Source organism: Rhinoderma darwinii, chromosome 13, assembly GCF_050947455.1.
Source record: "Rhinoderma darwinii isolate aRhiDar2 chromosome 13, aRhiDar2.hap1, whole genome shotgun sequence".
Lineage (NCBI taxonomy): Eukaryota > Metazoa > Chordata > Amphibia > Anura > Rhinodermatidae > Rhinoderma > Rhinoderma darwinii.
In genome coordinates, this window is record NC_134699.1 from 32,055,318 (window position 1) to 32,080,312 (window position 24,995).

At 37.7% G+C, this 24,995-nt stretch overlaps 1 protein-coding gene across 2 annotated transcripts in view; it reads left to right on the forward strand.

Annotated features, from left to right (window-relative positions):
* The window catches only part of MYH7B (myosin heavy chain 7B), a 99,671-nt gene that overhangs the window by 53,681 nt on the left and 20,995 nt on the right, over window positions 1–24,995 (forward strand). Inside the window, exons 3-21 of one of the 2 annotated variants that reach the window (XM_075846308.1) lie at window positions 5,031–5,193; window positions 5,563–5,666; window positions 6,146–6,289; window positions 6,862–7,018; window positions 7,571–7,598; window positions 10,965–11,061; window positions 13,196–13,219; window positions 13,652–13,744; window positions 14,862–14,925; window positions 15,234–15,332; window positions 15,520–15,623; window positions 17,007–17,145; window positions 17,338–17,456; window positions 18,209–18,358; window positions 19,074–19,244; window positions 19,716–19,895; window positions 20,193–20,325; window positions 20,906–20,982; window positions 22,639–22,726. In XM_075846308.1, the coding sequence (XP_075702423.1) occupies window positions 5,094–5,193; window positions 5,563–5,666; window positions 6,146–6,289; window positions 6,862–7,018; window positions 7,571–7,598; window positions 10,965–11,061; window positions 13,196–13,219; window positions 13,652–13,744; window positions 14,862–14,925; window positions 15,234–15,332; window positions 15,520–15,623; window positions 17,007–17,145; window positions 17,338–17,456; window positions 18,209–18,358; window positions 19,074–19,244; window positions 19,716–19,895; window positions 20,193–20,325; window positions 20,906–20,982; window positions 22,639–22,726 (2,071 nt within the window). In that variant the 5' untranslated portion in view covers window positions 5,031–5,093. Of the gene's footprint in view, window positions 1–5,030; window positions 5,194–5,562; window positions 5,667–6,145; window positions 6,290–6,861; window positions 7,019–7,570; window positions 7,599–10,964; window positions 11,062–13,195; window positions 13,220–13,651; window positions 13,745–14,861; window positions 14,926–15,233; window positions 15,333–15,519; window positions 15,624–17,006; window positions 17,146–17,337; window positions 17,457–18,208; window positions 18,359–19,073; window positions 19,245–19,715; window positions 19,896–20,192; window positions 20,326–20,905; window positions 20,983–22,638; window positions 22,727–24,995 lie in introns of those variants that run through there. The other variant, XM_075846309.1, reaches the window with a different exon arrangement.

Genomic DNA, 24,995 nt, shown 5'->3' on the forward strand with positions numbered 1-24,995 from the left:
GGCAAAAAATTACAAATGAAATTCATCCGTTTTTAAAACGGAAAGGGTAAAAAACGGATGCAAAGCGGTTAAAAATCGGCCGTTATGCAACACGGCTCGGAACGTAAACTGTAACGGATGCAAAACGGTCCAAAGTTCACCTACTATTTCTTCTGTCCCAACATTTACTGCCTAGGCCGTTTCTGGTCTATTTCTGTGTAAACAGATATTGATACTTGTTAGTGTAGCACTATGAAAAATAGAAAAGACAGTGTGGAAGATGTATGGAAAAACTGGTGCAAAGGAAAAGTAGAGTATTTAACCCTGGCAACCAATCAGATTCCACCTCCTGTTTTTCAAAAGCCCTTTGGAAAATGAAAGCCACAACCGGATTTGTTGGCATGGGCAACTGCTCCACTTTTCCATTAGTTTTGATATATCTCCCATGTTGTTTTACTCTGAAGAAATTTCAAGAATTATTTTTAGTCTACTAACCCTAAAGCTGTCTGCTTGAAACTGTTGTCTCTGGTTTCATCAATAAAACCTTATATAACGCCTCCATCAATAATACCTCAAAATCACACAGTGGCAATATACAGGATAAATGAATGCGTGTGTATATATGTACAATGTATACTGAGCCATGAAGCAGTAGCTGCTGCAAAGTTTCCCCCCCCCCCCCCCCCCCCCCCACTGACAATTTGTGAGGTAAAAATAACCTCCCTAAGCAGTGATAAGGTTGGGAGTTTGCCTTTTGTGTCCGTCTGAGCCGAGGGGCCAATGGAGTTGTATGTATCTGACACATGGGAATTTCTCACATATCTGCCCTCTACTGTGACCTTCAACCACACAATAAAAAGAGGCTTCAGTGTATTTCTCCCGCAGCCTCTCGGTCCTGTAGCCAAGGTTGGTAGCAGCGTGCTTGTCTGTGTGAGATATACTAACTCCCAAGTCTTATGATCGGCCATCACTCCACTAACCAGCACTGGCCTGCGCTCTAAGGCCTAAACTGCTCACACATGGTATTTTATTCATTTAACTGGTTTTGGTTTTCCGCTATATAGATTACTGATTTCTTTATATATTGTATAATGGAAAGGTATAGAAATACAACTCCTATGACTTGACTTATGAATTTTGTTTTATTCTGTGTGAATTTTTTCCCATTCTAGAGTCTAATTTCCAGTTCTCTTTTATACTGTTAGTCACTTCTCCTGTACCATAACTTACGTCTACTACTTTTGCCTATTATGTATGAATCAATATTGCTATATACAACACAGTGTACCATACCTAGTTTAGTTCTTGATTTTACATGATGTTGTTCGGACACTATTGACAAAAACTGTTCAAGAGTTTTTAGTCATTGTCATTGTCATTTGTCATTTAATCACGTAATCTACCATGGCAAATACATAGGTCACCCCAGGTGAAGCATATTTCTCATACAGCATGAGATATGTTTATTTTATTTTTTTTATTGTATTTAAAAAAAAAATCTGATATCTTATATTATTCCAGTGCTAGTGATATGTATTATGCAAATGTTATGTTTTATTGTATTCTATTATGTTACTGTTCATATTGAAACAAATGCTATTTACACGGGCGTGCATTATGGCTTCCGCTTTTTTCAGGAGCCTTGACTATTATGACAGATCTGATTTGCAAAAGATCCCCGTAATTTATAATGGGTCAGTAAGGCTCACACTTTTATTTTTATGGAAAGAATAATGCATCATGCTACACTACTCTGGCCATCAAAAAGCAGTGGAAACTTGAGATATATATATATATATATATATATATATAGCAAACAAGAAGGCAGCAGCACTCGCTAATGCATAATCGACCAGGTGCCCAGCAAAACGTCCCGATCCTAGGACGTATAATAATATATAGAAGAAGAAGATTTGCAGCACTCCAACATGAAAAAAGTGGTGGTTTATTCAATCCAAAACAACAGCAACGTTTCAATCCTACAATAGGATCTTTATCAAGCTTGATAAAGATCCTATTGTAGGATTGAAACGTTGCTGTTGTTTTGGATTGAATAAACCACCACTTTTTTCATGTTGGAGTGCTGCAAATCTTCTTCTTCTATATATATATATATATATATATATATATATATATATGAGTAAATATAAAGAGAGGAGTTTTGTGACAACATAATAATTATGTAATCAGTTTTTTAATTTGCATAGGACATTTTTTCTTTGCTGCTGCACATTTGGCGCCAACATATTCTACAGCGTTGTACAGTACTCAATCTATTTTCCCTATCTGAAACACTTATAAAAACTAGACATGTTCTTCTTGTTTTAACAAAATCAGTCCGTGTGTTTAGTAATAACATAAAGATAAGCGTGATTCTTTTGACAATTCATCCAGATTGCAATGGGTTTTTTTTGTTTTTTTTATCCAAACGAAGAAATATTGTAGATCACAGTACCTTCAGAATTATCTACATTTTTATTTTGAAATACTTAGATTTCATGGAAGATTGGTACAAGAGGAGCTCACATAACTTGCAATGCCCTATGTCTAAATGTCATATACTATATATACAATATACTAAATATAATCACAGGGGCGGATTTGCATTCAGCCTTACATAAACAGCCACATTAGTAAATCAACAACATTGATCAGATGTAATTTCTGTATGCAAAATTCATTTTAAAAAAAAGGTTATGTTTTCACCAAATTATTGGCAACATTATATTAAAAGCAGTAATTTAACAGTATAGTTATTTGTAAATCATTATTAATATGGACATTTATAAACCGATCTATAGCATCACATATATTTTGTATATACAGTTTTATACGTCATGCATAGGGTAAATCAGGAGGCTGTATGGCGACGCATGGAGTCCGAGAGGCTCCGTAGCACGGAGCTGCAGGTACCCTGCGTGTCACTGTATGGTGCCACCGCCTTACAGGTTTATTCTTCCCTAGAAGCAATGCTATGCGATGAAGTCGCACGGAGCTGTAATACGTACATATGCATAAACAAATATAATAGCAGATGATCATTAAATTGAGTAAAGCACACATTTCCCTTGACCCACCCATAAATATTGAGTTGTCCTCCTCTTATTTCATGTTCTTAAAAATTCTATTCAGTTGTTTTTGGGTTTTGTTTCTGGGACAGTTGGGTGACAAACAATATGGTGACTAATACAGCATCCACAATGGTCATCACTCTGCTTTCCCAGACCCGTTAATACAAATCAACCTAGTCCTGCAATGATATAGGAGCTGTCTGCAACCATGAAGGCTCTTTACATGTTCTCTGAAATCATGTATGACTAAGTAAATTAGGCTGTAACTAAAGCTGAAGACAACTGACTGAAATTGTTTTGGCTGTGCTATACCATAATGTTCATAATTAGGATGGGGGGTTCATCAGCACCTGTTGTGCGCAGGCACAGGGCACATTGTATATTTTTCTTTAACACACAGGGATGAAGGTCAGGGCACATGCTATAGGGGACATAAACAATGAGTTTAACCTTAGGCCACTACTTGGTTTGCCTGGTCAGTGTAGGATTATGTTACACTGCCAGGACCATGTAAAAAAGCTGAGGTCATGGATGTGCCTCAAGTGGCTTACGGTTTGTTTTTGAAATTTTTTTTTGGGTTGTAGCGTAAAACACTGTTGCTATTAACCTCTGTGCCAACAGCTGCTGATTTTAGATACTCCATGAACTTACATATGGTAGCCCAGTACTGTGCAGGACTAAAAATGGCCATAAATATTTGTTAAATGTTAGCCAGAAGTTGTTTAGCTGGCAATTCCTCCCGCTGAATCTCACATGGACATAAATGTTTGTCTTGGCCAAGCATTTATGGTGCTTAAAATTAGGAGAGAGCAGTGTTTGGGCATTTCTGCCACCATTTATTTTGGGTGAAACCAGAAGGCAGTCATATACACTACATGGCTAAAGTATGTGGACACCATCTCTAATAGTGGGATTGGTCATGCAAAATCCATAGACTGGGTCCTTTTATAAAGGCTTTTAATGTGAGATGCTACGGTTCCATAAAGTCATGACATAGTAAGTCTTTCCTGATAGTGCTGCCTAAAAACAACTGTAGGAGATTGTATTCTGAAGTGGAAACATCTAGGGGAAACCATAACTTATCAGAAAACTTTAGGACATAGAAGCTCGAAGAAAGGGACCACCAAATTTTGCACCGCAGAGTGCATAAAAAAAATCCTCTGTTATCACTTGCAACATCAAGAACTGCCCCTGGAAGCAAAGTAAGCACAGAAAAAGTATAGGGATTCCATGAATGAGCAGCCGCACAATCCTGAGATTGCCATGAACCAATGACAAGTGCCAGATAGAGTGGTGAAAATACAATTTTTGGACTCTTGTGCAGTAGAAACACAGTCTTTGGGGTGAGGGATCACTCTTTACAATCATGTAGTCTGATGGATAAATTTGGGTTTGGCCAAATGTATATTGCCAACTGTAAAGTTTATTGGAAAATGAATAGTGATTTGGAGCTGCTTTTCATGGTTTCGACAACTTCGTTCCAGTAGAAGAAAATGTTAATACTTGTGGCTGAATGGATCCAAAACCACACAGCCTGTTCCAAAATCGAATGGAAAACTGGAATGTCATCACACGAGGGCTATCCTCACTGAGGGCCACAAGGCTGTAACTCAATCTCCAACACAGCTTTCCTTTAGAAGTACCATTATTTAAATGGTACTGTGTCTTGCATATGCGCTAAGACTAAATTTAAACGAAGATCGCCTCCAAATGAGAGGAACTTCTAGTTTACTAATCTATATATTATCTTCTGGTCGTATACCATTTGGTGCATTTGTACTAATAAAGAGTCTTTCATTTATTCTCATTCACCTTGGTTGAACTTGATGGACATGTCTTTTTTTTAACCGTACTAACTATGTAACCTTGTGGAAAGCAGACTATAAGTAAAGATACAGAGACATAAACATGCTGAGAATTGCGATTATGGTGTTTTTTTTTCTAGCAGGACTTTTTCACATTTTTTTTTTCTTTCACTAGGGGTGAGGAGCATCCCAGATATTCCTGTTTCTGCTGCCTTTCTTGTCTCCGTCTTTGTCCATCATGTCATCGCTCCTGGATATGTCAGAGTTCGGGGAGGCCGCAGACTATTTGCGAAAAAGTGATGATGAACTAATGAAGCTACACACAATCCCATTTGATGGTAATTGCGTATGATACGTATAGGTCTTCTGAGTAAACTGCTTAGATAATGTCATCATTGTTGCCTGTGCCCATTGTTCTAGTTTATGAAATTAGGATTTGAGTAGTATAGCAATAGAGCGTGCTGAAACTACATTTGCACTGGTTCTCTAGACATAGAACAGTGCTGCAGAGGTACAATGACGACATAATATTTAAATAATGATAATTAATATCTCAATGTACAAATTGAATGTTTTATATGCACAGACCCTAAAAAAGGGACAAGTATCTCATAAAGTCCGTTTCTATTTGGGGACAGAAACCAAATGGGTCATTCTTTTAATTTTTAAATAATATGAACTTAGACTTTTTTATTTTTATGCTACAGGCAAGAAAAAGGCATGGATTCCAGATGAAAAGGAAGCCTACATTGAAATTGAAATCAAGGATTCCACTGGTGGCAAAGTCACAGTGGAAACGAAAGACCAAAGGGTAGATAAATGCTTCATCTAATTTTTATATTTTTACTTCAAGAACTACCGGTAGCTGAAAAACATGACTTATTCAGATTTAACCTAAATTTTTAGTATGAAACACTCTTCTAACCTTCATATCATATAGTAGAAAGGCTTTCAGGCCTTGTTTACATGTCGCCTTAAAGTCCAACATTTAATTCTGCGGCAGAAATCCATGGTTTGCTCTCATATTTCTGACGTGGATGCAAGTTTTCTAAATCAGACAATCCCTTTAAGTAGATTCTTCACCTTTTCAGTACAGCACAATCACACTGTCATTTGTAATTCTGCTATCACTACTTCAGAATGTTCTATTAATCCATAAGAATATGTTTGGTAATTCTATACATGTGTATTGCATTGTATACATTATTTTAAGTGTTAAGAAGTTACTATTAAAATCACTTTTTCACACTGACTGGATTGTAAATCTCTTTTACACTTGTCTTCTTTTAGTCTCTAGTCGTGAAGGAAGATGACATTCAGCAGATGAACCCTCCAAAATTTGACATGATTGAAGACATGGCAATGTTAACCCACCTCAATGAGGCCTCAGTCCTTTCTAATCTGAGACGACGTTATGCCAACTGGATGATCTATGTAAGAAATCTTGAACTCTATTTTTTCTAATATGAAGCTATATACAAGTGCACGCCATTTGCAAACAAGTGAGGTAATCGATGCGGTAAATGACCTAAGAGTTATGAGCGCAAACTAATCCGTGAATACCTTTTTGTCAGCAGTAGATTTATTATAATCTACATCTAACACTTGTTATAAAACACTATAAGCAATACATAGCTAATAAAAAAAACTCTGGGAAATATGACAGGACAACAGGGGCTGGTAAAATCTTTTTTGACAGCACATAACCGTAAAATAGTAATAGACGTAACATATCCTAAAAAAATACTAAATCCAGGTAACGTGAAACAGTAATTTAACTTACCGTATTGGTTTTCCAGAGTCTTTATTTGACAATGTATAAAATAGAACGCTTGTTTCAACCTGTTTTCTGACAGATGATACCCTAACATGGTAGATATTTCATTTAATTAACCATGGAAAGAACTATTGAGGTTCTTGGAAGTGATCTATGGGCACTTTGTAGTTTATGAGCACAGCTGTTGCATAGTTCAAGTCAAGAATTTTTTTCTTCTTTCTCTTCTCAGACCTACTCCGGGCTCTTCTGTGTTACTGTGAATCCATACAAATGGCTTCCTGTCTACACACCCACTGTCGTAGCCGCTTACAAAGGCAAGAGACGATCAGAGGCTCCACCACATATCTACTCCATTGCTGATAATGCATACAACGACATGGTGCGAAGTAAGTAAACCATTTTACCCTCTGGACATCAATAGAAAAAAATTACATTAATTGTATATAGTGGGGGTAGCCATTTTCAGAAAGCAGGATGTTAATTCCATAAAGGGAAGCTCTAGATTTAAGCTGCTTTAAAGTTTATTATGGGAAATTATATTATCATCAATCTAATAACACATTTCTATTATCCAAATTACTTTCTTTGCCATACAGAGCAATGTGGGTAATAGTGCAAAGCAGACACTGTGAAATAAATTTCCCTGCTGCTGCCCTCCCAGTATCAGAAGCATACAGTCACTGTGTCCTCAATGAATAGAGCATTACAATTGCCTCCCTACTCAGGGGCATGGAAGATCTTACCCCACAAAGGGGCTGTTACAGCAATGTTTACAGAACCACAGCATCAGAAAGTCGTATAAAAACCTCATTACATTATAATACATAAACAAGAGCAATATAAATAGTAGAAAAGAAAGCACACCTTATGCAAGAAGTCAAGTAATAGTATTTAAATAGTTGAACTTTCCTGATCATTATATATTTACTTGTTGGTAGATCGTGAGAACCAATCGATGCTGATCACGTAAGTACTTTATATCTTATTTTAAAATCATTATTTTTGAAAATTTGTACAACAAAAACAGTATCAACAAAAATACATGCACAATCAATTGGTAGCACAAAGCATAAAGCAGGATGAAGTATAAAGTACATCTAAAATCCCATAATGCAGTCACTTCACATTTCTGGCGTACAATAGCATGTAAAATCCATGACACCGTAGGATCCAAACAACAAATAAAAATGAAAATGAAAAGAAAAGAAAACTAAAAGGTACTCATACCAGTTAGTGCCCTTTCAAAAGGCAACTCTTGAATTGTCGAAAAAGAACACATTTTGAGTTAGAGAAATCAAAATCTGTACATTTGCAGAATAAGAGGGTGCTAGTTCACGTTAGATGGGTCGACTCCCAAGTGCACCACGGGTCCCATAGTTGTATGAATTTGTCATGCGTTCTAGATTCCCAGCTGGACAATTCTTCCAGCCCAAACATTTGCCTGACTCTATTGAGCCACAATGAGATGTCAGGGGGTGTCTTGTCTAGCCACTTTATCGGTATAACAAGTTTGGCTGTCATAATGAGCAGTGAAGACATATCAAATCTAGTGAGACTACAGTCAGAAGATGGTAAATTGACCAATATTGGAGAGGGACTGAGTGCGATGGACGTATTACAAATAGTGTTAACCAGCGATTCAATGGATGACCAAGTACTTTATATTTTAAACATTATGTTGAAACATTATAAATATTAATTTCATGCACACTGGACACTGAGCATTTTGCATTCTTTAAATTTGACTAGACATCAACAGTGTTCAGTAGGGCTTTAGAAAATACAGTGCCCCCTATCGTATGTGCTTGGAATTTGCACAAGACTGACATTACTTGGGAACAAAAGAAAATTCAATAGACAACAAAGAAATAAATCCCTATAGATATAACTTCTTCATTGTAGCTTCATTCATTACAAGAACTGACAATATGGAATAACAGATTCCCTTATGATAAAATGCGTTTTTTTGTCAAAATGGATACATGACATCACAACTCCGTAATCATGCCGCTTGCGCTCATTTTGCAATTCAAGATATATCCCCCTCCCCCCGGTCATCTAGTGACTCTTATGTATGTTATGTACGTTGACAATAGTACAGAACTTGTACATTTCTATTCTAAAGGCTTAAGCGCCCAGACAGTCCGTCATGTCCCAGAATAGATCTGATCACTTTTAAAATGGAAACTTGTGGAGATATCGTTGTACGTCAAATATCACTGCATTATGAATATGGAGACTTCTGGTTTATTCTGCAAATATCCAAAGTGAAGCCACTTCACAAGACTTTGTAATACCCTTCACATACTTTTGATATCCCAGATTATGGTAACATTTTGACTCATTCGTAGACTATAAACCCAGATAAATATGTGAATAGATTCACACATATATTACAGGCATACATAGGCTAAATTAAGAAGCGTAAGAGCGCGGACATCTCTGGACTACACCATTGCCTAATTAGGTAAACCAGAGATCTGGTATTAAAATGCCTGTCTGTTCTCCTTCTGCAGCAATCCTGCTATCATTGTCCATTGCTTTGTTATCTAAAACTATAATGCCAGGAGGGCTATTCATAGCAATGAATCACTCCAGAACAATTGGTTACTGCAGATACGGAGCATTACTTTATCTTCATTGTTAGTTCCAGTAACACTACACTCACACACGGTGTTGTTTCAGCTATTTCACACACACTGCTTTCTCTAGATAAAGATATAGAAAATAAATTTGGTGATGTTTTCATGTGTAAAGACATAACTATATATCTCTGTATCCTGTATTAGCATGTTATATTTATTCATCCAATTTATTTCCTCCTTCCCCTAAGAGCAGCCCCCGAGCTGGATATGGCAGCCCCCATACGCAGATCAGACTCTAATCTTTCATTGTTCTATATTATTGATATCGAGCTCTTGAAGGATACAAGGAGATCAAATTATCTCCGAGACTAAATGGCAGACAACATGGAAGTGCATAGTCAATATGATCATGTCCTTCCTATGGTGATTCGGTGCATGCCAGGGTTAGGCAACCTTGGTGAGGCAGAGGTCTACTGTAATAATACAGAAGGTACTTAAGATCTCCTGTAATATACAGTAAATGTCTGGAAAGAAGCGACCCTGTTTAGGCCATATATTGTACTTTACAAACATACATTTTTTTTTACAAACATTCATATTCCAATCACATTGTAAGTCTGCAAACGTCCGGACGCTCCATCACATATTCAGTCAAAAATGGCAAAAAAAAATAGCAATTTTTTGGGGGTAAAATGAAGGACCCCATAACAGAAACCCCACAGGCGTTATTTTCATTTTTCTGTTCCCATGATGGTACAGAAGAACAGAAATAAGAACGCAGATGTGAACTCAGCCTTACTGATGCTTTAATCCAAAACTTGTGGACTGAAGCACCCTCATTGTTAGACTTAGGCATCCGTGATCTGCTCAGGACCTATCAAAGCTCTACAGTAGATCTAGATCTACTGGTTGCCTACCTGGGATGCATGTTATCTCAGTAGGTGAAATTATTATTCTGTAGATATGTCATTTTAGCCCACTTTTATGATCGTGACATTTTTATCCATGTCCGAATGAAGAACAAATCTTATGTGACTTGAAGGTCCACAATATATTAACCTGTCTTCTCAAACTCAAAACTGGGCAAATTCCTTTATACTATTAATTTGGAACTTGTTTCCAACTTTTTTTCTCCATAATAATCTTTGAATTTTACAAGACCAGTAACCAAATGGTGGTTAAACATAAGCAACTAGTAGGTGATTGATAGAAGCATATTTTTATTTATTTTTTGCTTCATAACAATGCCAGATTAAAGGAATTTTACTGTAATTAAATAATGGACATACCAGTTTATAGTCATATTAAACGGCCTCATTACTTGTATGTGTTTCCTATAAAATATGCATAAGTCTATGAAACAAATATAAAAATAATGTACTATTCTATTGTTTTCTGTTTTTATTTTGTGTATTGTATAGTTATAGTTTGTGCTCCCCCGGTTACACTGTATTATCTGAAGTCAGTGTTTTTGTTATGTTTTGCAATTGCATTATTGTGATGTTGTACTCCTTTTTTTTAAAAATATATATATATATATATATATATATATATATATATATATATATGTTTGATCTTGCACAGACAAGGAAAACTAAAGCAGAGAGTTTTTAAACAAAGAGCTCCTCTTACTGGTCAGAAGGATATATTGTCCACTATTATTTTGTGGATCGAGCCAAGTGTAATGTTATATCTGCTTACCGTTACTCACTCCATTCACCGTCTCAAATCTTTCTGTTACCCTAAGCGGAGAATCCGGTGCAGGCAAAACTGTTAACACGAAACGTGTAATTCAGTACTTTGCTGTTGTGGCAGCCCTTGGGGAAGGGATCGGGAAGAAGAGCGTAAGATTGTGTTACTTGGCAGCGCTTCCCTTGCCAATATTCTCCTTTTTTTTTTACATGCTTTTGCTTTTTCTTTTGACATCTTTTCTATCCATTTACCATTTGTTGTATCAATAATACATTTTGATATGTGAGAAGCAGTCTTTTCCAGCAACACAATAAGCCTTATAGTTTTATAGACCTGATTTAGGACATGTCTAGCTCATAGAGGAGATCCTCTAATCTTAAACCTCCACTATTTGCAACTGCTCAAGTACTGGAGTGACGTGTGTACATAGATGAGCACTGGCATGCATTGAATAAATGAAAGCCCATTGATTTCCGTGTTTGCCAAGTAATGCTTCATGTTTCCTGCTCCGGCACTGAAGCGAAAATAAAAATGTACAGTTTGGTCCCCATTACAATAGCAGCTGTCAGGGCATGCCGAGAGTTGTAGTTTCCGAACAGCTGGAGAGCAACAGGTTAAAGATTTTTTTTTTATGGAGACAACCCAAAAAAAACAAAAACACTGGAGACACCCTTAATCCAAGAATTGATTATTCTCCCTAGCTTCAATATATCTAGTGTTGATGAGGCTCAGGGTTTTTGGACTACCAGTGACATGCCTAATTTTAAAGGGGTATTCCGGGATGTGAATTTGTTTTATTGGGGCTATAAATGAAATAAACCAAATAAGCAATACTTACCGATCCTGGTCCCCAACGATCGAGTGCTGACGCTCCAGTGGCACTGCCGGTGGTTGTTTACATGCGCGTAGCATAGGACCGCTGCTGTCAATCAGAGGGCTCAGCGGCCATATGTTTTATTTCTGCCATTATGCCAGAAATACTATTCATTTCCAATAAGCCCCACTGAGCCCTGTGATTGGCTGCAGTGGTTACATGCTTTGTGCATGTAAACAACCTCCGGGAGTGCCGCCGGAGCGACGGCGATATGCCACAGGGGGAAAGGATAGGTAAGTATAGCTTTTTAAATTATTTAATTCATTTCCAGCCCCTAATAAAAAAAAAATAATTACATCCCGGACCGGATAACCCCTTTAAGGATATCCCTGGCAGTTCTGGTGTCTGTAGGTAGTATTTTAAGTGATTTTTATGGTAGCTAGTTCTAGAGGTCCTATCCAGTATATGATGCAGGAGCAGTAGAATTTTTACTGCACGTTTTTATGTGTAATTGTTTATACCCATGTTTTATAGGATACAGGTGGAGTAGGTTGAGAAGTGGAAGATAGAGATTGCGTGGAAACAATCTTTTAACTGACAAAACAGCAGTTCATAGAGCACCCCAGTTAGGCTACATTCACACAAACGTAGCCCACCTCGGACGTGAAAAACTGCCGTTTTCCATGTCCAAGGTGGACCTGTTCGGGACGCGTTGTCACGGATCCCCACAGACTAGAGTTTATGGATGGATGAGCGACACGCAGTAAAATAGGAAACGACGGTTGTGTGAACGGCCACATTGAAATACATGGGTCTGTGTGATGGCCGTTGTTTTAACGGGCGTCACACGGACGAGATTCACGTTAGTGTGAATGAGCCCTGACTGAATAGGAACACAATATAAAGCCAGGCAATTCATCTTTCTCTTTAATCCTTGTCTTCTTTATTCTCATAGCTACTAAAATAAAACATTTTTTTCTGTAATTGCTTTTCTTATTTTTTAATTGCTACTTTTTGCCAATCCCAATCTCTTCCGTTTTTGTGATCACTTACTTTTTCCCCTCTGTCTTTTGGGATTAATAGTTTTCATTCATATTTTATCTAATTTTCATTTTAACGTTGAATTCTAGTCTTTTGATATACATTTTTCTGGCAAATTAAACTTTTTGACTGTCTTATACTTCATTTTTTTTTTGGCTTGTTCGTTAACTCATGATTTTCTTCGCTTTTTCGCAATCTTTTTAATGTTTTTGCTTTCTTTTTTACTCCTTGTTTTTAGCAATTGGTCGATCATTGATTTTACCATTTCCCATTTGTGGCAGCAAAAAAAAATAGCTTTACTGTAACGTTGTGGCTCTTTATTATTTTATTAAACGACCGCTTTATGCAGTTTGGTGTTATCTTTAATAATCAGTTAACCATTTCTATTATGTTACCTTTACATTCATTATATTTGATCTCATTGTTTTCAGCAAGCTCCTGCCACCAAAACCGGGGTAAGTGTACAATGCATTTATACATACTTCGCCTAACACTATTTCTATTCATCCATGATTTACTTTGAGACTTTAATGGCAGATTATAGGTAGAATATATGTTATACTTCTTGTTTTCAGCTTTTACTGGAACTTTGTTTTAGGAAGAAAGGGAGAGGTGCTGTTTTTGGATGTAAGCAGACATGTTTTTCTAAACTCGTACAAACCCATTGAAGACATAATAAATAAAATTAGAAAATGAAAGCTCTCAGGTCCTAGAATTCATTTAAAGGGGTTATCCAGGATTAGAAAAAAGGATCTGCGTTTTTTTTCCTTACAGAAACAGCACCACTCTTGTCCATATACTATGTCTGGTCCATTAGATAGGTGGAAAGATGGACTGACCCGTGGGTGGATACATAAGTGTATGATCAATGTTTCTTTCTTCTTTAGGGCACTCTTGAAGACCAAATCATAGAAGCTAACCCCGCAATGGAGTCATTCGGTAACGCCAAGACCCTAAGAAACGACAATTCCTCCCGTTTTGTAAGTGATGCATTTTTTAAACCTACTTTGAACACAATTTGTTGAGCAAGATAAAAAGAAAGTCAAATAATGGCAATATTTAGCTGAACTGCCTATTGGTTGTGTCAACTACTACTCAAATATATAGTGGATTCAGATACAGGTCCAGCGCACTCATGGCATCTTGTTGTTTTTTTTCCAATAAAATTATATATAATTCCAGTTCCTGAATAGTGTTGTAAGGCCCCATGCACATGACCGCATTTGCTCTGATTGTAAAGTATGGGAGCACGGTCCATAAAAAAAAAAAAAAAATAGGACTTGTCCTATTTTTTACGGAAGGTTTCTACGGCTTGGACACCTTCCCGTCGGCCATAGAAATGAATGGGTCCGTAATTACGGACGAAATCTACAGTTGTGTGCACCGGGGCCTAAGTGTTACTGTATCTGTGTATACTGGCATACTTATAATCTGGTGACACAGCCTCTTTAAGTGCCCTATCTCCTACATAATCTGATCGGCGCTGTAATGTAGATAACAGCAGTGGTTTTTATTTTGAAAAACTATAATTTTTGTAGCAAGTTATGAGCAATTTTAGATGTATGCTAATGAGTTTCTTAATGACCAACTGGGCGTGTTTTTACTTTTGACCAAGTGGGCGTTGTACAGAGGAGTGTATGACGCTGACCAATCAGCGTCATACACTTCTCATTGTTCCAGTGTGATTGTGCAGTGAAAGAAGTCGGGCAGGAACAATGAGAAGTGTATGACGCTGATTGGTCAGCGTCATACACTTCTCTTTACAACGCCCAGTTGGTAAAAAAATTAAAAACACGCCCAGTTGGTCATTAAGAAAAGAATTAGCATAAATCTAAAATTGCTCATAACTTGCTCAAAATTGCTAGTTTTTTTAAAATAACAACCACTATTGTGATCTACATTACAGCGCCAATCAAATTATGTAGGAGATAGGGCACTTATAATCTGGTGACAGCCTCTTTAATACAATACCCAATCCAGTTATTGTGATTGGAATGACAGCATGAGAGAGGAATAAAATATGCAGAGTGTTTAATAGTATTAAGTGTGTGTGTGTGTGTGTGTGCGCTTTGAGTTCATATTGCTTTGTTTACCTAGGGGAAGTTTATTCGAATCCATTTTGGAACTACGGGAAAGCTGGCTTCTGCTGCCATTGATATTTGTAAGTATATTTGTACAGTAGAAATATATTGGATAAATTACTAAATGCAGATAAAGATATGTCTTCTATTACACATAGTTGCATATAAAAAATAAATGACAATGGCATGAATAAATCTGGACAACCGACCACATCCCCAAATTCCTGATTATAAAGCGATATTAAATAAACTAGATGGCAATTGGGATGTCAACAGCAGTGCAATTACCCTCTTGTTTTCTAGGTTTGTTACAGTGTTATGTCACATATTATATTGCTATGTGGAATATGTAAATAGAAGACATTCATTTTTTTTACTTTTTTGTAAGATCTCCTGGAGAAATCAAGAGTTATTTTCCAGCAGCCTGGAGAGAGAAGTTACCATATTTATTATCAGATTCTGTCTGGGAAAAAGCCAGAGCTTCAAGGTAAAATAAAAACCTATCCCATGTATGACTGTGTACACGGATGTTACCACAATGCCATAACACATCTCTGCGATGGCCAATGTCTATAGTGCAACTATTAAGAAGATCTCTCTCGATAACCTAAAACCATCTAATCTATGTGTTTGTTCTAATCTAATTCCATGTTATGTGCATCTTTTTTTTACAGACATGCTACTACTCTCCACCAATCCCTACGATTACCACTTTTGCTCACAAGGTGTAACAACTGTGGACAACCTGGATGATGGAGAAGAGCTTATGGCCACTGATGTATGTAAATGTATTATTCCTTCATGTGTATTAAGAATAGAACAGTAAATATGCTTGTGCATTGAGAGGAAGAAATTTCATAAGATCCATTTGAACTTGTGGACCGCATCTACTGGTTCATTCAACATGCTCCATATTTATCAAACACACACACACACACACACACACACACACACACACACACACACGCGCGCGCGCGCGTACATTGCCATTGTGGCACGTTGCTGCACCAATAAAACAAGGTTTGGACTTTTTTTTTTCGTCTATGTGGTTGCCTAAATTTTTTTTTTCATGTTGATGTATTGGATAGTGTGGGCAACTTTCTTGGCAAATTATTGTACCCGAAAATTTGTGTATTTGTGCTGGAAATGGTCATGGCTGAATAATTGACCAAAATGAACATTATTTAAACTAAGGGTGGATTTACACTTCCAGATTTCCTGGCCGCTAGCAATTGACAATATAGCACGTCGGTTGGCGCAAGTTTAGCTGAACTTACATGGAGCAATGGTCAGAATGTATGGGGATGAACGATCATTAATACGATTATTTGTCCCCTTACATTTTGCATCTTTTTATCAGCACATTCCGTTTACACGGGGAGACATCCTGCCAACGAGCGACCGTTTTTTTTCGCAGCATAAAAGATGCAATCAGCCAATGATTGAGTGTTTGCCCCATCGTCGGCTTATTCTGTCACTGGCCTGTGTATAAGGGCCTTTACAGTAGCATTTTGTGACTATGGCTTGTATTAATTGTATTTTATTTTGCTATGCTATACACCGTTCTTACAGGTTGTGTCAGCGACTCTGGATGTGATGGTGTCATCTTAATCTTGGGACAACTGTTGTGATGCAGCTTTAAAGGAGTTGTCTCATTACAGACAATCCCTTAAATAGGAGAGCCGCTCCTTCAACAAACTGCTGATTTTGCAGCGGGGCGATGTGGCTATTTGCTCTATTTTCCCTGCAAAATCTGCTTCAACATAGTAGTGAAACATAGTATTACATTTATCACATTCAGATAGTTGAATGTCTTGAGTCTGCCAGATCAGGAGGCGCTGCTGCAGGTTAGCGCCTCTATGCTCCGGCTCATAGGGAGGTCACGAGTAGGTGACCCCCTCTGACGTTCATATGCCTAATGGGACATCCACCTTAGCTTGTATAATGATGCCCAAAAGAGGCAGTCATTTTGTTGGGGGTGTATGCATATCCGTTCAGCTTACTGTGAACAGACGACATCACAAGTATATAAAGATTTCTAAAGCTATAAATGATCTCCCTCCATTGGTTATTCAAGACCAGCGTAAAGTTTTTAGATCCTTTTTGTTTTTTTTAAATGTGCACAGCGTATTGTATGTTTTCTTTGTGTTTTCTCATGCAGCACGCCATGGATATTCTAGGCTTCAGTCAGGACGAGAAGACAGGCAGCTATAAAATAGTTGGTGCTGTCATGCATTTCGGGAACATGAAGTTCAAACAGAAGCAGAGGGAGGAGCAAGCAGAGACAGATGGCACTGAAAGTAGGTACACTGTCTGCTTTAAAGCCTAATGCACACAACAGAATGCCGCTGTCTGGTAGTTTTACTTAATGCAGTCTGTAGTATCAGGGTAACCTAAAATCATTCTCTACATTAAAGCTTGGTGTTAAAGTAAGCTATTGCTTATTCCTGAAGTCTTTGGTCTGCTTATGTTACATCCTCTGATTTGTACAGGTGCCGACAAAGCTGCCTACCTTATGGGAATCAGTTCAGCTGATCTCATTAAAGGTTTGCTTCACCCCAGAGTAAAAGTTGGCAATGAATATGTGACCAAAGGTCAGAACGTGGAACAAGTAAGTACTACTAAATAGCTATAGAAGTGTGTACAGGAAATGAGTTAGTTGCTTTTGTCATCATATTCATGTTATCACATGGGGAATTCTATGAAGGCATTTTTGCTGGGTGATAGGCATCATAGAGGGTATGTTTATAGAGAACGGGTCACTAGATTTTAGAGCACAGTTATACTTCTGGGTTTTGGCGTCCTAGCCCCTCTCAAAACTGTCCACTTTAGCGTTTTGTCTATGCGCTGTATGTAAATTACCAGAGAAGAGTCCTGAAGAGTCCAGGTGTACTGTTTTCACTGGAGCATGTGCAGGATGCCGTTGGACTCATCTCAAGTAATTTACGTACAGTGCACGCTGTATTAGAACTTAATTTTGGACAAAATGCCTAAAGTGGACAGTTTTGAGAGGGGCGCGATTAGGACGCTAAACCCCAGCAGCATAACGACATGCTGGTGGTATAGTGCCCTAAAATCTAATGGCCGGTTCCTTTTAAATATAAGCTAATGTCCTTGTAGTTCAGGGTAACTTATTGTTGCAAGACAAACCTTGAAAAGTACGAATTTAAAGCAATAGGATTCCTCTTTGCAGATTGTCTTGCTAAAGTTACATTGAACGACTTTAGCCAGAAAACTGGTGTAAATGCATTAATAAATCTTCCCAATTGTGTTTTGACCCGACAGGCAATATTACTACAGAATGGCAGTTCCCCCAATATTGTGACACTATTTTAATGTGTTTTTGTTTTGTTTTTATTCCAGGTGGTGTTTGCAGTCGGAGCCCTTGCAAAAGCTACTTATGACCGCATGTTCAAGTGGCTTGTTAGTCGAATTAACAGGACATTGGATACCAAACTAGCCAGACAGTTCTTCATAGGAGTGCTGGATATTGCAGGCTTTGAAATATTTGAGGTAATCTAGTGATTTTTATGCTTTATTAATAAAAAGATAAGGAAAACGGTTTGGACGTACTGAAAAATTATCAGAATAATTGGACAACATACATAGCTCCCTCTAGTTTATCCCTCTCTCTTTAATACTAGAGTATACAAGTATAGAAATTAATATGGTCAGTTGTGTGTGTGTGTGTGTGTGTGTGTATATATATGTATATATATATATATATATATATTTATTATATTTTAGCAACTTGCAATCAGACTTGATTAACATTTTTCTAGCATTTTTAGCCTACGGCTCCTATGCTGACATAGTTTAGCAAGAAGTAGGGGAATGATGGAAGGGGGTATAACTGCTGGATCAGACTGCAAACTTTGTTTGTAGGCTGTAACTATGGAGATACATAAGTCTGCACAGGAGCTGTAGACAATAAATGGCAGGAGAGTTATAGTCTATTTTCAAAATTAATTTTAATGCATTGGAGCAAAAAAAAACAAATTGTTACAAATGTGGACTTACCCTTCTTAGTAAGAAGTTTAAGTAGTCTCTTTATATTTGTAAACCAATACATGTTCTAGTATCATTTCAGCATTTTTGTTGCTACTGTTACAGGCTAAATTTAAATTACATTGTTCTGCTAAAGAGTTATGTGAAACTGTCTTACACAAATTGTACTTCTATGTATCTGTATTGGTCTTGAGTTACAGTTCTGTTTCTTCCCCTCCAGTATAACAGCTTTGAGCAACTCTGCATCAACTTTACCAATGAGAAACTGCAACAGTTTTTCAACCACCACATGTTTGTCCTGGAGCAGGAAGAGTACAAGAAGGAAGGAATTGAATGGGTGTTCATTGATTTTGGACTTGACTTACAGGCTTGCATTGACCTTATTGAAAAGGTATTTCTATATATGATGCAGTATTACTAATGAACAAGATTTTCTTAAAAGATGTTGTGATATTTAGAAAGCTTGTACTGAAGTGTATAAAATTGGTTTTATAGCATACAAAACTACGAATAATTAAATATTTATCCACTGCACCATCCAGTGACCCAGGTTTAGTAGAAATTGTTTATTTGGCCACACAGTAAAAAGCCACTTTCAACTGGATGAAGGCCAACCACCACACATTGTCCATACGTTGAATATGGCTTCACTGTTGAGTGACTAGATTATAGTATTCTAGATCAGAAGGGCGCTCCATAGCTTGCCAGGTAATCATTTTGGCAGCCCATGATTATAAAACGAGCCAATGAGATGTATGTCTAAAAGCTGTGCCAATCACTCATTGCAGCTGAGAAATGCTATAAGTTATACAAGCTGGTGCTGCAAGTCTAAATCTATATTAATGTGTGATGTTGTTTTCAGCCTCTAGGCATCCTTTCCATCCTGGAAGAAGAATGCATGTTTCCCAAAGCATCAGACATGTCCTTCAAAGCAAAGCTTTATGACAACCATTTGGGGAAATCTCCCAACTTCCAGAAGCCAAAAGTAGATAAGAAGCGCAGATATGAGCCTCATTTTGAGCTGGTCCATTATGCCGGAGTGGTGAGCATGTGCTCTTTATTTGCAGTCATATTTGCAGTCAGCTTTTAGGAATGGGTCATAGAACAAATTAATATACGAATACAAAGATCCACCTATCTTTGATTCAATAGGAATATGTATACCTAATTGATATCAATTCAGCCTAAGACCCATATATATATATATATATATATATATATATATACACACACACACACAAATACCTGCCACTTTTTTGCAATATTACATGAAAATTAATTGTTTGGGTAGATTTATAATTGTCGTTTGGAAACTGACAAGTTGTTGCTGCTTGGATAGGTACCCTACAACATTATGGGATGGCTGGAGAAAAACAAGGATCCTCTGAACGAAACTGTAGTGGGGGTGTTTCAGAAGTCCTCTAACAAACTGCTGGCCAGTCTGTATGAAAAATATGTCAGCTCCTATTCAGGTAACAGTCTCAATACCTAGGAGGTGTGGGGGTTTAGATATTTGAGTAACTTTTTCTGCTAAATTCGCATAGATAGTTCTCTTCTTTGAGAGCACTGAGCAATTGCATTTCTAACCTTAAAAGGGTTGTACCAAAATTAAATATTATAACCTATCCAGGGGATCATTTTTTGATCGTGAAAAAGGCGGTTCCTCCTCACTGCTCGACTGCATTGATGACAACATTGAATGGAGTGGCAGTCTATGGGAATGACGGAAACTGGCAAGTACAGCACTCGGCTGTTCCCGTCATTCTTATACACATTGAATGGACTCGTGGAGACCTTCTCAACCACTACTCTATTCAAGCTCCTTCTCACGTGTGAACATACTCTTAGCTTAACCAGATAATTATTTTTTTTGTTATGGAAAAAATGGGATTGAAATGTAAAATTGAAGTAACTTCGATGTGAGACTTATCTACTATGATGCCATAAGCAAGGATGATCTTGTTTGTGTTTAGGGTTCGGCTTACTTATTGCTGTGGCTCTTCCTATATAATGAGGAATTAGACAATTTATTCACATGTATTGATTCCACAGATGAACATCAAAAGACGGGAGTTAAGGAAAAACGCAAGAAAGCAGCTTCATTCCAGACAGTGTCCCAACTTCACAAGGTGATTTTTGTTTTTATGAGGATTTTTAAAAATCTCCCAGCATATGCGCTAAACTCATATGCAGTCGCTTATAACAACCAGCCGGCTTTGTCTCTTTCTAATGCAATTTATACAGTAAAAGCCGCAGGTCACTTTGTCTTTGAAAATTTCCCGGAACCCCGACTGCCTCTGCACCAACCACCAAAAGCGAGATGTGTGGGTTACAGAGCTGGAACCCGCAGCTATCGGACATTTATGATATAACCTATGGATATGCCTGAGATGGAAGTTCACCTAATGATTTTTTTCTGCTTTTGAAGTCAGGATGGTTGTTTTCCTATTTGCATGAGGACAATTGGCTTATATGGATTAGTTTTTGCCTTCCTTTGGATTATAGGCTTAACTAGATGGAAGGATGTATTTTTTATTACATCTATGTAAAAATAAAAAACGCTTTTAGACATGTGATGAGCCATAGTGCTGCTAACACACAAAGAAAAGTGTCATAAGATATCATTGTGAGAGTGAGGCAGTTAAGACTTGCAGTGATGTTTAGTTAAATCCATATCTTGAACATCACTTTAAGTCTGTACTGCTTCCCACTCCAGCGCGCACAAATGGAGAAAGCAATGGAACAAACTGGAAACTAAGGTAAAAGGTGTCTGGAATGAATGCACCAAGAAGCTTTAAAGGGAATGTTCTCTTTTGGTCCAAAATTCTGTGTTGCTTACTTTCCTAATATATAGTTTTAGTGATCAGCACTCCATTTTTCTGATCTTTGGTTCCAAATCCCATGCATTAGGCCCCCTGCACACAATTGTGCCCGTAATCACTGTCTGTGATTACGGGCACGGCTGGTCCCGGACAGCCACCCGCATTTCCAGGCTGTGCTCCCATATAAACTCTGGGAGCACGGTCCGTAAAAGGCAAAAAATAGGACATGGCCTTTCTAAAACTGAATGGGTCCGTAATTCTGGATGAATTGTACAGTCGTGTGCATAGGGCCTTAGGCTGGGTTCACACAGAGTTTTTTTGCAGGAGGAAAATTCTGCCTCAAAATTCTGTTTGGAATTTTGAAGCAGATTTTGATCTGCCTGCACGCGGTTTGCCGCGTTTTTCGCTTGTGCCCATTGAGTGCCATGGGCAAAAACGCTGCGAAATACGCTGTCTCTGTCTCCCATTGATGTCAATGGGAGGTCAGAGGCGTAAACGGCCGAAGATAGGGCATGACGCTTCTTTTTACCACTAGTAGTTTTTACCGCTCGCGGTAAAAAAAAATGCATCCGCCTCCCATTGAAATAAATGGGAGGCATTTTTGGCGTGGTTTCCACGTAAATAAACACGAATAGGGCCTTACACATATATTTAAAAACATAACATACTGCCTACCTACAGCCACCACTAGATGGTGCTTACTGCATACAGTGTTAGAGTTCAATGTATTTTTGAGCTACTGCACTCCCTCTAGTGGTGGCTGCAAGAAGCCAGAATGGTATTTTGCCTATGCAGGGCATTTGAAGCTCGGTGTCAGACAAACAAAGCCCAAATTTTTTGCATTGTAGTGGTAAGCATTTCCAGATTAGGATAGGACTAAAATATTGTTGTAAATCTAAAATGTGAAAATGGTGAGATATAATTAATACAAAATGCATTGAACGTTTGTTACTTCTCATGCAGGAAAATCTGAATAAACTGATGACTAATCTCCGATCAACACAGCCTCACTTTGTTAGATGTATTATCCCCAATGAGACTAAAACTCCAGGTAAGAGAAAACTGCTAAAGGAATCTGCATTAGTTGACAATGTTGGAGTCATATATGAAAGTGATGGATTAATGAAATGCTACAAGTAAAATTTGGGATCTATTTGTCATTAAAAATGGTTCCCCATGATTAACTAAAAAAAAAAGGGTATTTTCTTTTCTGTTTAGAAACAGTGCCACTTTTGCCCATGGGCTGTCTAGTTTTGCAGTTTATCCCCATTCACTTGAGTGGGGATGAGCTGCAATACCAGACACAGCCTATGGGCGCTGTTTCTGGAAAAGAAGCAGACCAATCTAATCCTGACATCATAGCATCTGTTTAAAAAGCCAAAAAAAAACATATGTTATCCAGTTCAGCCTATTATTCTACCATGTTTATTTTTTTTCATCTTTGGTAAAAGTTAATTTTTGACTCCAATATGGAGTTAATATAGAATAAATCCCTGGATCAACCACCCTTCTACGGTAATCATAACTTGTCATATTATTAAACTCAAGAAAGACATCCAGGCCCCTTTTGAACTCTACCAGAGGAAGTTGTTATGGTGAATTCACTGGTAGAGAGTTTCATAGCCTCACTGCTCTTACAGTAAAGAATCCTCTTCTATGTTTGTGTAGAAACCTTCTTCCATCTATACATAGAAGATGCTCCCTGTTATACTTAGTCCTGCGTATAAATAGATCATGAGATAGATGTCTGTGTTCAGCATTTATACATAGTTATTAAGTCACCCCTCAGTTGTTTTTTTTCTAAATAAATAACCCTAATTTTGATAATCTTTCTGGGTACTGTAGCCCACCCATTCTATTTATTACTTTAGTTGCCTGATTTTTAATTCACTACAGCTCTACTATGTCTTTCTTGAGCACCGGTGGCCAAAACCGTACACAATATTCAATGTTCGGTCTTATTAGAGATTTATAAAGCGGTAGAACTATGTTCTTATGTGAAACTATACCCCTTTTAAAGCACCCGATGATCTTAGAAGTATTTGTAGTATGAAAAAGACAAACTATAGGTGCATTTTATTTTGGAAGAAAAAAAAATAAAAATAAAATACATACAAAACCGGTGGTTGGATCTAAAAAAAAAAAAAAGTAAAAGCCTTTCCTTTTTACCTCTTAGACCTTATTCACACAGTGAAAATTTTGCATGCACTTTAAGCCAAAATCCATGCACACGACCGTACAAAATGTCTGTAATTGCGGACCGTAATACTGTCGCAATTACGGACCCATTCTGTTCTATTGGCCGCGGACAACTTTCCGTATCGCTACGGATGGGTGCCAGTGTCGTAAGAGTTTTCCGAAAATGACATCTAATGGGTAAATTAAGGACTATAGGTTTAGAAAGTATAGTTTGGAATTGGCTCAAGGACCGTATCCAGAGAGTTGTTGTCAATGATTCCTACTCTGAATGGTCCCCAGTTATAAGTGGTGTACCCCAGGGTTCAGTGCTGGGACCACTATTATTCAACTTATTTATTAATGATATAGAGGATGGGATTAATAGCACTATTTCTATTTTTGCAGATGACACCAAGCTATGCAATATAGTTCAGACTATGGAAGATGTTTGTGAATTGCAGGCAGATTTAAACAAACTAAGTGTTTGGGCGTCCACTTGGCAAATGAAGTTTAATGTAGATAAATGTAAAGTTATGCATTTGGGTACGAAAAACCTGCAAGCATCATATGTCCTAGGGGGAGCTACACTGGGGGAGTCAATTGTTGAGAAGGATCTGGGTGTACTTGTAAATCATAAACTAAATTTCAGCATGCAGTGTCAATCAGCTGCTTCAAAGGCCAGCAAAATATTGTCGTGTATCAAAAGAGGCATGGACTCGCGGGACAGGGAGGTAATATTACCACTTTACAAAGCATTAGTGAGGCCTCATCTAGAATATGCAGTCCAGTTCTGGGCTCCAGTTCATAGAAAGGATGCCCTGGAGTTGGAAAAAATACAAAGAAGAGCAACGAAGCTAATAAGGGGCATGGAGAATCTAAGTTATGAGGAAAGATTAAAAGAACTAAACCTATTTAGCCTTGAGAAAAGACGACTAAGGGGGGACATGATTAACTTATATAAATATATGAATGGCGCATACAAAAAATATGGTGAAATCCTGTTCCATGTAAAACCCCCTCAAAAAACAAGGGGGCACTCCCTCCGTCTGGAGAAAAAAAGGTTCAACCTACAGAGGCGACAAGCCTTCTTTACTGTGAGAACTGTGAATCTATGGAATAGCCTACCGCAGGAGCCGTCACAG